General features: G+C 44.0%; 1 protein-coding gene across 11 annotated transcripts in view; it reads right to left on the reverse strand.

Moving 5' to 3' along the window:
• Positions 1 to 5,939: 5,939 nt before the first annotated feature.
• The window catches only part of LOC118016615 (prolyl 4-hydroxylase subunit alpha-2), a 44,498-nt gene continuing 36,869 nt past the window's right edge, over positions 5,940 to 13,568 (reverse strand). For 7 of the 11 annotated variants that reach the window (XM_035014082.1, XM_035014081.1, XM_035014084.1 and 4 more), the window contains 5 exons: positions 10,986 to 11,039; positions 10,400 to 10,465; positions 8,599 to 8,667; positions 8,164 to 8,260; positions 5,940 to 6,412 (listed from right to left, as the gene is read on the reverse strand). In XM_035014082.1, the coding sequence (XP_034869973.1) occupies positions 6,342 to 6,412; positions 8,164 to 8,260; positions 8,599 to 8,667; positions 10,400 to 10,465; positions 10,986 to 11,039 (357 nt within the window). In that variant the 3' untranslated portion in view covers positions 5,940 to 6,341. The other 4 variants (XM_035014085.1, XM_035014087.1, XM_035014088.1 and 1 more) reach the window with 3 other exon arrangements.

Raw genomic sequence — 13,568 nt, forward strand, 5'->3', positions numbered from 1 at the left:
AGAATAAGGAAAAGTATGTTACTTTTATTCCCAGTAGTGTTTCAGACCTGACACGGTTTCCAAATAGCATTGCATGTTTCCCCTACAATTCATATGTTGAAGTTCTAACCCTCAGTACCTTGGAATGCAGTGTGACTGTATTTGGACCTAGGGCCTTAAAGAGCTAATTAAGGTAAAATGAGGTCATTATTGGGGGACTCTAATTAATATGACTGGTATCCTTTTAAGAGGAGTTGAGGCAATACACAACACACAGACCAAGGGGTGTCCAGAGTAAGGACATAGTAAGCATTTGGCCATCTGCAAGCCAGAAAGAGACCTCAAAAATAACCAAACTTCCCCACACCTTGATCTTGGACTTCTAGCTTCCAGAATTGTGAAAAAATGTCTGTTGTTTAAGCCACTTTGTGGTATTTTATTATAACAGCCCTAGCAAACACACGTTTTAAATTTGTTTTGAATTTTATTATACACATATGGCACAGATTTCTTTTTATGATAGCTACATCAACATTATAATAAGTTCAATTAAATAAGGAAACGTAGTAATTGGTTTTTCAACTTTTAGTACTAATCTACTTATCCTGGAAACTAAAACAATGTCTAAAGTGTAACTGACAAGTTGTGAAGTAAAAGTGCATGTAATGGTGAATTTTATATGTCAACTTGCCTAGACTATTGTGACCAGTTGTTTGGTCAAACAGTAGTCTGGATCTTCCTCTCACATACTAGGCTGTCGTACATACAGCCTTAGGCCTACAGAACAAAAAGGAGGTTTATGTTACTAGGCAACCAAGAGAGGACTATAAATAAGAGAACTATCAAAAAGTAGCAAAGGGTGAGATATAATGAAGGATAATGAATATAGCTAGATGATCATCTCTCAAATTTCCAAAATGTTAAAATCAGGAGATAGCACTTTGTAAGCATATGATCTACAGTCAGAAAAATGAAAACAGACAATGGAAAGAGGTTCCTCTAGGAAGGATGGGGGAGGAGAGCAATAGGGTGGGGAAAAATTATTCATGGTTAGCTGTTGTTCCTTAATTTCAAAGCCATGTGCACATATTTTTAACTGGGATAGCACCGCAAGCAAAATTGTACACATGCTTCAAGCCCCAGATCTAATGTTGCCTACTGTAGTGCCAACTTAGACACTCTCCCGTTACTCAAGCGCTTGGTTCTCTGTTATCAGACTTCTGTTTCACACATCTATTTAAGAATCTTTTACATTACTCCAAATTATTTAAATGTAAAAGCAGTATCTTTGCTTCCATACAGATCTTTCATAACTGTTGCATAGATGAAAATACAAAAATTTTTTTAAAGATTTATTTATTTGAGAGAGAGTGTGTGCATAGGAAGGGGCATAGAGAGTCCTAAGCAGACTCCGCGCTGAATGCAAAGCCCAATCTCATGACCCTGAGATCACAACCTGAGCTGAAACCAAGAGTTGGACGCTCAGCCAACTGTGCCACCCAGCAACCCCAAAAATACAAATTATTTTGAGCAAAGGCTTTGGGGAAGATCAGGGTTTGATTCAAGCTTTTCACTAACTAGCATTGAAAGCTCATGTGACCTCAGATACGTTACCTAACCTTTCTGACCTCCAGCTTGTTATTCTAAAGGTTGTGAGTTTGCCTAGCAAATTCCCAAATGCATACTGAAATGCTCACCTCTTTAAGTGTCATATTGAACATGTTAATGCTAAGTTAATAAAGATTATTGAAAATAGTTTCCTGTCTCTAATGTTGTCCTTTGTTTCCAGGACCACAATGAGATTGGTAGGTAAGTACCAAGACATAACAGATTCCTTAATGGTTGATTCCATGCTTAACACAGGAAATGTTCAAAATTAATGTGGAACATCTTGTTAGGCCATATAACAAAGGAAGATATCAAAGATAAGTTTTTCTGTATCTGTGTTTTATTTCACATGAAATGACTTTCATTTTTTTTTTTTTTAAGATTTTATTTGTTTATTTGACAGAGAGAGACACAGCGAGAGAGGGAATACAAGCAGGGGGAGTGGGAGAGGGAGAAGCAGGCTTCCTGCGGAGCAGGGAGCCGGATGCTGGGCTCAATCCCAGGACCCTGGGATCATGACCTGAACCGAAGGCAGACGCTTAATGACTGAGCCACCCAGGCGCCCCATGAAATGACTTTTAAACTCAAAAGAACGAGACGTCCACTCCCAGCTAAGATGGAGTAGCTTCTGGTAGACCAGCTTTCATGTCAAACAGTACCATTAAAGCTGCATAAAATCTCTTAAAAATCTGTTTTAAGGCATCAACAGACTGATGAAACAAAAAGGACTTGACCATCAAGATCCCAGGGAAGCATGATTTTCATGTTAGTGAGCCAAAAGTGCCTAGCCTCTTTTATCCTTCGATCATGTACGGATTATAGGCATGGCATAAAAACTGGGAATGTAGATAAAGGACCCAAGCAATGGGCAGTTGCTAAGAGGCAGAGAAACCATCAGACCTCTTGGCAGTCTCAAGGGGTATTAAAAGGCAAAAATTAGACTAATTTATTGAATATTGAATAAAAGGGAAAGGTGGAGAACTTAGTCAACCACTCAGCCTGTTTACCCATTAAGACATTTTCTGAATTCTGAAGCTATGCAGAATGTAAAGTTAAGCAGAAAAGCCTACAAAGAAAAATGAGGGTGTTGGGCAGTATCTGGATACAAAGGATACAAAAATTGAGCTGCACAACTGCCAGAGGACCGACGCAGTGAGCACTCTGGGCTCTCAACTGGAAAACCCTTAGAGGACTAGTTCTCTAAGGAAGGGGGGGAAATGAAGATAAACTAGAGGTAGAGTCAAGAAAACTGAAACCCAGCCTTAATTAAGTTTAGCTCAGACTCTGATTAGATTAAGTGGATCAGTCCCCACTCTGCTTAGTAAAGGAAAAGGATGAACCCATTGTGTAGGACACTGTCACCATCCAGAGCCTCTATAATTTGTCATACGCAATGTTGAGCATCCAGTCAAAAGTTATCAGCCATACCAACAGAATGGACTAAATGATCAGCAACCAAGAGGGAAAAAAAACCCACAGAAAATTTTTATCATGGAGTTACCAGACAAGAACTTCTTATTATTTTCTTAAAGATTTTATTTATTTGAGAGAGAATGAGAGAGAGAGATCACGAGCAGGGGGGTAAAGGCAGAGGGAGAAGCAGACTCCCCGCTGAGCAGGGAGCCTGGTTCGGGACTCAATCCCAGGACCCCAGGAATCATGATCTGGGTCGAAGGCAGACACTTAACTGAGCCACACAGGCGCCCAGACAAGAACTTTCAAATAACTGATTCGTTGGTTGAAGAAAAACATGGATAAAACACAAAAGATTCGTTCCCTGGAGAATTAGAATCTATTAAAAATAACTGGATGGACAGATATTCTAGAACTGAAAAATATAAGAACTGAAATTAAGAACTCAATAGATGGGTTTAGCAGAAGTGATAAATTAACTGGAAGACAGATGAATAGAAAATATTTAGTCTGAAACACAAGTGGGGAAAAAAGGATGGGAAACACAGAGAAGAGTAGCAAACTTCAAACAGTGAAAAGTTCTAACATCCAGATTATTGGAGTCTCGGAGGAGACACAAAAAAATTAGCAACAGTATTTGAAAAATGTCTGAAAAATTTCCAAAACTGATTAAAGGCAACCCACAGTTCAAAAAACTCTGTACACCCCAAGCCAGAAAATAACAAAAAGAAACCCACACTAGGCGCATCATAGAAAAACCACTGAAAACCATAACAAAAATCTTACAAAGCAGACAGCAGGGAGGGGATGGAGGGGAAATTACTTTCAAAGGAGCAACAAAAGGACAAAATAGCTGAATTTTGAACAGAGATGGTGTAAGCCTGGAAATAATGGAATTACCACTTAAGTTGGCTAAAGAAAAACATGTAGATGAATTTAATGGAAAAGAGAATAAACTAGAAAATAATTGTAAAAATTACCCCCAAATATAGCATAGTTATAAAAAAATATGAAAGGTTAAGAGCTAAGACTAGTATGATATAATCTAATTTACATTTAATCAGAGTTCCAGAAGGAACGTAGAAAATATTAAAAGAGAAAACGGCTTAATAGTTTTCCAAAACTGATTAAAAATACTATTATACACCTTTGAGAAGCTTGAAGACTGTCAAACAGCGGGGGTAAAGGGGACCCACCTAGCATGCCAATAATTTCTACGTTGTTTCTCAGCTCTAAGTGAATCTTCCTGTAATCTTGCTGTTATACTGGAGCTGCAACTCTGTAAATTGTTTCCCACACTCCCTTACCAGCTGACATCCTGTTAAGATCTGCCGATAGAAGGTACTAGAAGAAGATTACATGGCATTAGATAAGTAGCAGGTGCCCAAACCCAGGGATTTTTTTTTTTAGAAGAGAGATCATTTTATATATTAAAAGCCACTGAGATTTAGAGGTTTTATTATTACTGTAGCATAAGCCTATTATAACAAAATACGCAAGAAGAATTTTTTTAAGTAGACCCTTGCAACAACAAAAGTAAAACCCAGGTATATGAAAGACATAAATGTAAAAGACAAGACTATAATGCTTTTGGAAAAGAATATAGGAAATACCTTCATCATTTTGGAGAATAATTTCTTAAACAAGACATAAAAAGCATAAATCAAAAAGGGAAAGCTTGATAAATCTGACATAAAAATTAAGAACTTCTGTTCATCAAAAAACAAAACTAAGACTGAAAAGACAAACTAGAAAAAGCAAGATACTTGCAAAACCTATAGCCATCAAAGTGCTTATGTCTATAATATGCTAAAAATTCCAGTCAATCAGTAAGAGGAAGACTTGAAAAGACACTTAAAGAAGCCTAAGGACTAATAAAAAGGTATTCAATGTCATCAATAATGATGTTGAAATAGATAATACTATGCATGTAACAAGCTAGCTAAAATGCAGAAGTAGGACAATAACCAGATACTGGAGAAGGTTGGGATAACAAGAACTCTCATTCACTCCTGACGAGAATATGGATAACCACTCTGGAATACGTTGTATGTTAAAGCTGAAGACTACTAAAACTCCACATTTCCACTGCTAGATATATATTTTACAGAAATGTGTTTATGTGTACCAGGAATCATGTATAAAAATGCAAATGGCAGCATTTTTATAATATACAAAGATTGAAACCAATTCAACTATCAACAGTACATTGGCTGTATTATGTACTGTCCTACAATATACATTAACAAACCTGAAGCAACTCTATAAATTAAAACAAGCTAGAGCTACACAATAGGAATGAATCTTAAAAAGAACTGTCAAACAAAAGCCCAATACCCGTAAAAATGCACAATTCATTTACAAAACATTCAAAACTGGGGAAAACAAAATACTTATTTAGGGATGTAGACATGGGTAGTAAAATTAAAAACACATAGGAATAACTGCCACAAACCACTAGACAATAGCTACCACCAAGTGAAAGGACCAGAGATGGATCCAGAAGAGGGTCACAAGGGGCTCCTGAGGTGCAAATTTGAAAATGATCTCTTCTCTAACCTGGGTGGTGGTCATATGCATGCTCGTGTTCACCTTCATATTCTTTAAATTGTACATTTATGTTTCATAATTCTGTGTGTGTATCAAAATTTTTTGATAAATTCCAAAAAAAAAAATTTCAAATTTTAACAGCAAAATAGTTATGAACATACGTGATCACTATGTTCCCTAGAAGGCAAGGAGAGACTGTTTCCCTCACTTTCCAGAAAGGATACCGAAGCTTGGAAATATAAGTGTTGAAACCAGTGTAGAACCCAAGGTCAAGGTTTTGCCAATCAAGTACTCACTACCCAGATTCTGCCTGCACAGAGATGCATAGGAGAGAAATAGTGAACTTCGTATAAGCTCCCCCATCTTAAAAAATACTCCAAGTAAGGCTCTTTAAGGCTTCCGGCAGGGACACTTTATTTTTTGGTTAAAGCCACATTGATAGAAATGCCATAAAAACATGTAAACAAGGTATCAGAACTTTGGTTCACTGAAACCGCTCACACCGAAAACATCTGAGGTACAAAGGCACCTTGCTAGGTGCTAGACAGCCTGACTCTGCTGCAGCCACTCTGACCCAGCCTTTGTGGCCAGAGGTGGCACAGGGTGACCAGGGAGGTCAGGACCCAGGTCACCTGGGACCCTCCCAAGTCAGCTCTCCTTTGCTCCAGACAAACATTCACTCCAACAAAGACCCAAGTGACAGGGCCTGGAACATACAAAGGTGTCTGTCATGTTGAACTTGAGGATGACATGGGCTGTAGGGCCAGGAAGGGGAGGGGCAGAAAAGGAAGTCAGTCAACTTCTGTCGATCCACATGGCCTCAAGAATTCCTGTCCTCGTTCATGGAACCACTTATTTGAGACTGTGAACAGAAAGAAAATATGTTACAATCCTGTTTAGTTTAGCAGCCAGAATGACTCCTTCATGATGAATCCTGCACTGGGCCTTGGGACTCAAACATGAGTAAGGTATGCTCTCATACCTCAAGTTGCTCATGAGCTGGTAAGGAAGACCTATGTATAAATAGGTAACTGTTCAAAGGTGATAAAAGATACATATGTGTACATTGCCATGGAAACTGAACCAAAGGGCACCTAACCATGTGAGGGAAGAGGAGACTCCAGGCTGGGACATGGTGCTGCACAGGAGTTATCCAGGGGAGAAGATGGATATACCAGATGATTCCTTTATCAAGGGGGTCCAGGAAGTGGGAACAGGATGAGAAAGACATCAAGGCATGAACCACCCTGGTGTGTATCAAGGACCCCAAGCAGCTTGTATTGCTGGGAAAGAACTGAGATACAGAAGCTAAGGACGAGGAAGACTCCTGTCAGGACTGTGGAGGGCCTCGACGTCAACCTCAAGACCTGTGGACCAGCCGACCCGGTGTGTGTGCTGTGGGCAGCAGAGGCGCCGAGCTGGCCAGCACTGTCTGTCACCTAAAGCTGGGCCTCCAATCCACGCGAGCCACGAGTTCGTTCCTTAACACAAGACTCTTAGAATGACAAAACAAATTTATCCTGAGGCACTACTGAAGCCACAGAGCTTTTAAAATATAAATGTACCTAGGTGAAAAAAATTAAAGTGTCTACAAAGCTTATAATGATAAACAGCAATCTCCTACCCACCCCTTCCACTGCCAAACCCCACTTCTAGAGGACACTCACCTCCTTTAGTTGTTTCTTCTGATACTCAACCACATATTTCTAAATAACATGCTTATGCTGCTATCTCTTGACTTCCAATTTTGGAATTCTTTTATACTACCCCTAAAACACATACTTATCACCTCCTATCTTCCCAATAGTATTAAATCACAAATTTTAATTAAATTAACATTCAGTGCTTACATTATCATGTCACATAAATGTTGCTCATGCCTGAGCCACCTAGTAGTGTATGCTGACATTTCTCGTACAACTTTTTCTTTTCCCTGAAGTCAGCAATTGCTTCATTTAGTTTCTAATTGCTTAATTTTCTGTGAACCTACCACTATTACCCCCAAAACTCTCCAAGAGGGTATAAACTCCTCTGTCTGCAATCACTTCCTATCATCCTGGCCCAAGTCTCTCCCTGGTTCACCACAGCTGCTTCCAGAACAAAGCTCCAGCTTCAGCCTCTGAAGTTTGGTCCCAGCCTTGAGCCTCATCTCATGGCCCCTGTGCCAAAGGCCTTCCCTAATGCAAGTGACAAAGGCAGCTGGTCCCCACACCCATTATGCCAGTTTTAGTGTAGGCCTTGTTCCAAGTGAGCCTTGCTTGCCTGGGTCACCCCTTCCCCATTCTGATTCCAGTTCTCTCCCACTGCTCCCTCAGAACCCCTGCCAGAGTCCACTCCTCTGGGAGCCATCCTGGACCTACAATGGTTGTGTACCTATTCTTCCTTGGAGCTTCCTCAGCTCTGTGGGCATCTCTGAGCATGTTCCCAACCAGCCCATAATCAGCTCTGTGGACAGCTACATGGCTGGATGAGACAACCAGTTAGCAGGGAGAAAAGGAAAAACTCAAAAAGGAAGACAGTCTTGGCACTGTGAAAATAGGGCAGCAGGTATCTCCCAACTCAGAGTCTAAGGCTGACCACAAGAGCCCAGGCTGAGACCACCAAGCCACTCACCCCACTTGCAGCCCACAAGCACGGGACAGGCAGCGTGTCTCGTACGGTAGTCACCTTCCCCGCTCCGCAGGAGGTTGTACCAGAATACGGCTGTGCCCTAGGAAAAAGAGACAGCCCGGCAGACAACACTCTTAGATTTGGGGCTCAAGGACCCGACCCTGAACACCTCCCTAAGCAGAAACACCCTCACTTTCCCATGTACAAAGGGACAGGGCTCTGGCATTCCAACAGCACAGAAGTATCCACCCTTCATGGTGGGGCAGATGTCTAATAATCCACCTTCCCCCAAAGGGACTTCCCTTCCCAGCCCATCTCCCCAGATGGAAGCTGAGGCCACAATGTCAGAGTTCAGGCAGGAAGGGGCTAAGGCCTCTCACAGTAAGAGTCAAGCAGGCCAGGGAATGGGAACGGAGCTTCAACCAGCGACCCACTTACCTTCTTAGGCCAAATTGCAGCCCCCAGATCAGGAAAAACAGTGGCACCACCAGCTTCTACATCACTCATCTGAGAACACAAGGCATAGAGCTTGGCCCTTGTACTCAAAGCTCTCAGAGCAGCTGAGCCACAAGGACACAAGCATGCAGATTACCTTTCTCTGAGCCGGAGTGGCACTGCTTGAAGGCTCTGCTCCACAGCCGGCCCTTCGGCCAAGAAAAGCGCATCCCATGCATTACCCCTCCCTAAACCCTGCTTAATCTACGCAGTTCATCAGGATAGTCCCAGGCCAGGGGCACTTGAGAGTGGTAGCCCTGCAGGAGACCCAAATCCTGGCTGTCCTCGGATGGGAACAATCTGAGTCTGGACATGGAAAATGCCTGACTGACCCCCCGTTCTTGCATCACCATCCAGCCTGGGCCACGCCGAAGGCACCGTGCCCTGTGAGTTGCCCTAGCCCGAAGCTCCTTGCTGCTCCCAACACCATCTGTGGCCCCCACTGTGGGCTCTGTTTCTCTGGTTCTAGCAGCCCTCCCCAGGCCCAGCTAGGTGAGCAGACAGGGTGTGGTTCCACAGGCCCTGCTTTCTCCCAGGGAGGCCCCAAACTAAATAGAACACAAGCTCCACAGTAGGGAGGCTACACTTATGCCCACAAAATGTGCCTCAGCTCATGCCCAAGGCACCACTTCGCTCTCATCTGGCTGTCTTACTTCAAGTTTCTTGTCTATAATGTAATAAAATGTGGAGTTTTAAAAATATTTCCACAGGATGCATGCCAGACAGACTAAAGAGCACTCAACAGACATATGGTAAACGAATAAGATGAAAACCTTTGATGGCTTCCCACAGCCCTGGGGATCAAATCCAGGCTCTCTTCTAGAACCCAAAGGCCCTGTCAGTCTCAGCAGCCATTCTCTCTCCAGCCACTCTCGCCTCAAGCGCTGCCTCTGAGTCACACCAGTCTTCTTCCCTTTTTCCAACATCCCCAGCTCCTTCCCTCTTCCAGGTCTCCACACATTCTCCCCTCTGCCAGAAAGCATGTTCCACCAACTAATTTCCACTCAACCTTCAAGTCTCCACGGACACATTATTCCCCAGGGAGGCCTTCTCTGAACCTCAACCCTGAGCCACTTTTTCAAGGTATTTGTCACCATGGTAACTCAATAAATTACCTCTCCGATGGTTAAAGCAAGTCCCTCATATTAGACCGTAAACCCCATGAGAGACTCCACGTGTCCTGCTCACCAGCACGTTCATGGCCAGCCCCAGAACATAATAACCACACACAAAGCTTAAATGAGACACCAAAGGAAAAGATGGCCACAGGCTTCTGCCTCTAAGTTACTTGACAGTTTGTATGCCTCTTTAGAGCGGGCTCTCTAAGCAGAGGGGAAAGCAAATTGCTCCTCGTGTGAGAGGTAAACCCAATGGCCTGTGGCTGAAGCACAGGCAGCAGACGGGAGGCAGGCCATTGAGCTCTGGGGAAACAAAGGCATCTTTCATTTAAGAGCACGTCATGGCAGCCTCCTCACTCTGCCGCCAAGGAGGGAACTCTCCAGAGCACTCACCCCAAAAATCCTGACTAGCACTGGGCCCATCAAAAGGAGCCAGGGATATGGGTGAGCACACAGATGGGAACACAGGCCAACTCTCTCCTCCAGCCAAGAAGAGTGCTGAGGGCCAGAAGGAACCCAGCCACTGAGCGACAGCTGGTGGTATCAGCCCTGACAGGAGTGGATATAAGACAGCACTCTGGACCCAGGGTCCCCGAAGGCCCATTTGCTGCATGCATCATACTCACGTAGTTTAAGAACGTGGCCACACGATTCCCCGTCCCTAAACGCTTGAAAGCATCTTGCTCATTTTTCTATAAAATTAAGTGAGAATGAACAGTGGACCTGGCCCCAATACTTACATAGTTAAGAAACGTCGCTAACCTATTCCCCTCCGTTTTGAGGCCGCTGTCAAAAGGTCGCTGCAACAAACAACAACTTTCACCCACGTTTGCAGACGGTTCCACCCCCCACTCACAGGACTGGGAGCAAAAGGGTCAAGGGAGGACACTAAGCGTGTGTTCCATACATCAGCCTGGACCACGGACCAGAGCTGCAAAGGAAACACAGGGGAAGGGGGGCAGGAACAGCTTTCACAAAGACCTAGTCAGGGCTGATGCTAAGTCATGGCACAGGGAAACAGCCAGGATGCACTGGGCTCCACAGGCCCCGTGCTTCCTGATTTGGACTTTTCCAGGAACAAAGACTTGGTCCTGGTAAGGCACGGGGAGTGGGGGGAGCTGATGTAGAGGCTGAAATACTCCGAGAAACTCCCAGCTTTCTCAAATCAGCTGGAACGGGGCCCTGTGGAAACACCCATGGTTTGGGCCTTACCCTAGAGAAGTCAAAATGTGGCTCGTACTGTCCTCCCATTCCATAATTAGCAACCTGGTGGGAAAGAACAGCATTGGACTTTGTCAGCAGCATGAACAGTCCTGAAGCAGCCCATCTCCCCAGGGATACCGTCTCCCCACAACAACCAAAACAACCTGCATTCCTTAATAACCAGAACCCCCAAGTGCACCCTCTCGAAGGTGGATGATAACTACACCCTGCCAGCACTGGGACACCGAACGCATCAAATGTATCCACGGCTGTGTCCAAGAGTCTGGCCGCAGCATAAACGGGGTTTCCCAAACACAACAAAATGGGCAACCTGCAGAGGGCCACGGCGGAGAAGCTCCAGCCCTTCAGGGACACTCAGAGGGCAGAAGAGAGCGCCTTCCATTGAGGCAGGCCCTGGCCGGGGCCCTGTGTGTTTGCAAGATAACAGGAAGGTAATCCAGAGGAAATCCAACAAGAAACTCAAGACAGGAACGTTGTTCTTATACTAGTTTGGGAGCTCCTGAGGGCCTGACACTGCTCCTGCCCCAGGTCACTGCGCCCTGGTTGCTGTTCCTGGTCAAAGGGAGCAGAGGGAACAGATCCCACTCCCTCTCACAGTGGTTCCCTGTACGGTCAGTTCTGCATCCAAGTGAAACAACAGGACCTGGGCAGCCGATGACCGCCTCAGCGTCCCTGGTGGGAGCCTGGGCCTGGAGCATGACCGGAGCCATCTTGGCTTCCGCAACTACCAGACGTCAGTAACTGGATTTATAAGCTGTAAACGCCTGACTGAACAGTTTATCAGCACAATGTAAGTCTTAACCAACTGAGCCACCCAGGCGCCCGCACAATGTAAGTCTTAAGTCACAAACAGTTATTCTAGCCTCAGTGGACAGAATGAGAGACAGAGTTCAAGACGAAGTACAGTATCTGATAATGGAAGCTGATAGATCAAGTGGTACCACCAATGTCCATCTGGGAACATTTGGCACTGTATTGTACTGAAACCCTAAAAACCTCTGGGCCTCAGCTATCGGTGTTCAGGAAGTTGGTATTTTTTTGCATATCCTTTTTTGGCGATTCCAACAGTCCGATGTGAGATTCTGCAAAACTGGCAATAATGGAGACCTAGAGACATGAGGGAGAGAGAAGGAGGGGGGATACTTTACAAGAAAGGAAATCCTCTTATTGCAAAAGAAAGCAATATCTATCAAATGTGATGTAGTGTCAGAATCTGCACAGCATGATTTTCAGTGTGCGCAATACTAAATATTTTGAGAGCACCTGGGTGGCTCAGTTGGTTAAGCGACTGCCTTCGGCTCAGGTCATGATCCCAGGGTCCTGGGATCGAGTCCCGCATCGGGCTCCCTGCTCGGTAGGGAGTCTGCTTCTCCCTCTGACCCTCCTCCCTCTCATGCTCTCTGTCTCTCATTCTCTCTGTCTCAAATAAATAAATAAAATCTTTAAAAAAAAAACAAAAACTAAATATTTTGATATGAAGAATCGGTGGACGAAAACATGCTATCATAGGCTGCTTCAGCCTTCAAGGTGCCTGCACCAGAATACCTGGAAATCCTGCCAACAGTGCCAGGAGGCCAGGTTCAGCAGGTGGCCCTCAGGCTGGAAGCACATCTAAGGAAGGAAGGGCTTCAGCAGTTGATAAAGCGATAATACAAACACTTTCCTTGGGTCCACTTGTTGAGAACTTGGAAGAAACTTTTAAACATGACTGGGATTAGCGTGCCAATGCACTCTGCAAAATTTGATCACCGCTTGCTGTTGGACCTGCAGAGAATGACTGTACTTTCCAATACTCCCATTTGCGGGATGGGATGCTTAAACTTGCAGACCCCACAGAGTGACAGAAGCCGCATCGTTATAGCGGGCTCATCTTTTAACAGTTTTGGGAATCACATTTGATCACGTGCTGATGCTCTTGTGTCTACACTATTTAACACTGTCCCCAAAGAGTGTAAGTGTCATGAGAGCTTGTGGATTTGCAATCAGATTCACCATCTGGGCAAACTCTGGGCCCAGACTCACAACTTTAGTAACAAGCAACTGTACATCAAAATGGATTCCTTGGCTAAAATTAACAAGTCAGGAAATGACAGATGTTGGCGAGGATGCGGAGAAAGGGGAACCCTCCTACACTGTTGGTGGGAATGCAAGCTGGTGCAGCCACTCTGGAAAACAGTATGAGGTTCCTCACAAAGTTGAAAATAGAGCTACCCTATGACCCAGCAATTGCACTACTGGGTATTTACCCCAAAGATACAAATGTAGTGATCTGAAGGGGTATGTGCACCCCAATGTTTATAGCAGCAATGTCCTCAATAGCCAAACTGTGGAAAGAGCCCAGATGTCCATCAACAAATGAATGGATAAAGAAGATGAATGGTGTATATATACAATGGAATATTATGCAGCCATCAAAAAAATGAAATCTTGCCATTTGCAATGACACGGATGGAACTAGAGGGTATTATGTTAAGCGAAATAAGTCAATCAGAGAGACAATTATCCTTTGATTTCACTCATATGTGGAATTTAAGAAACAAAACAGATGAATGTATGAGAAGGGAGGGAAAA

The sequence above is a fragment of the Mirounga leonina genome, unplaced genomic scaffold (genome assembly GCF_011800145.1).
Source record: "Mirounga leonina isolate KUSES-001 unplaced genomic scaffold, KU_Mleo_1.0 Mir_168, whole genome shotgun sequence".
Classification (NCBI taxonomy): domain Eukaryota; kingdom Metazoa; phylum Chordata; class Mammalia; order Carnivora; family Phocidae; genus Mirounga; species Mirounga leonina.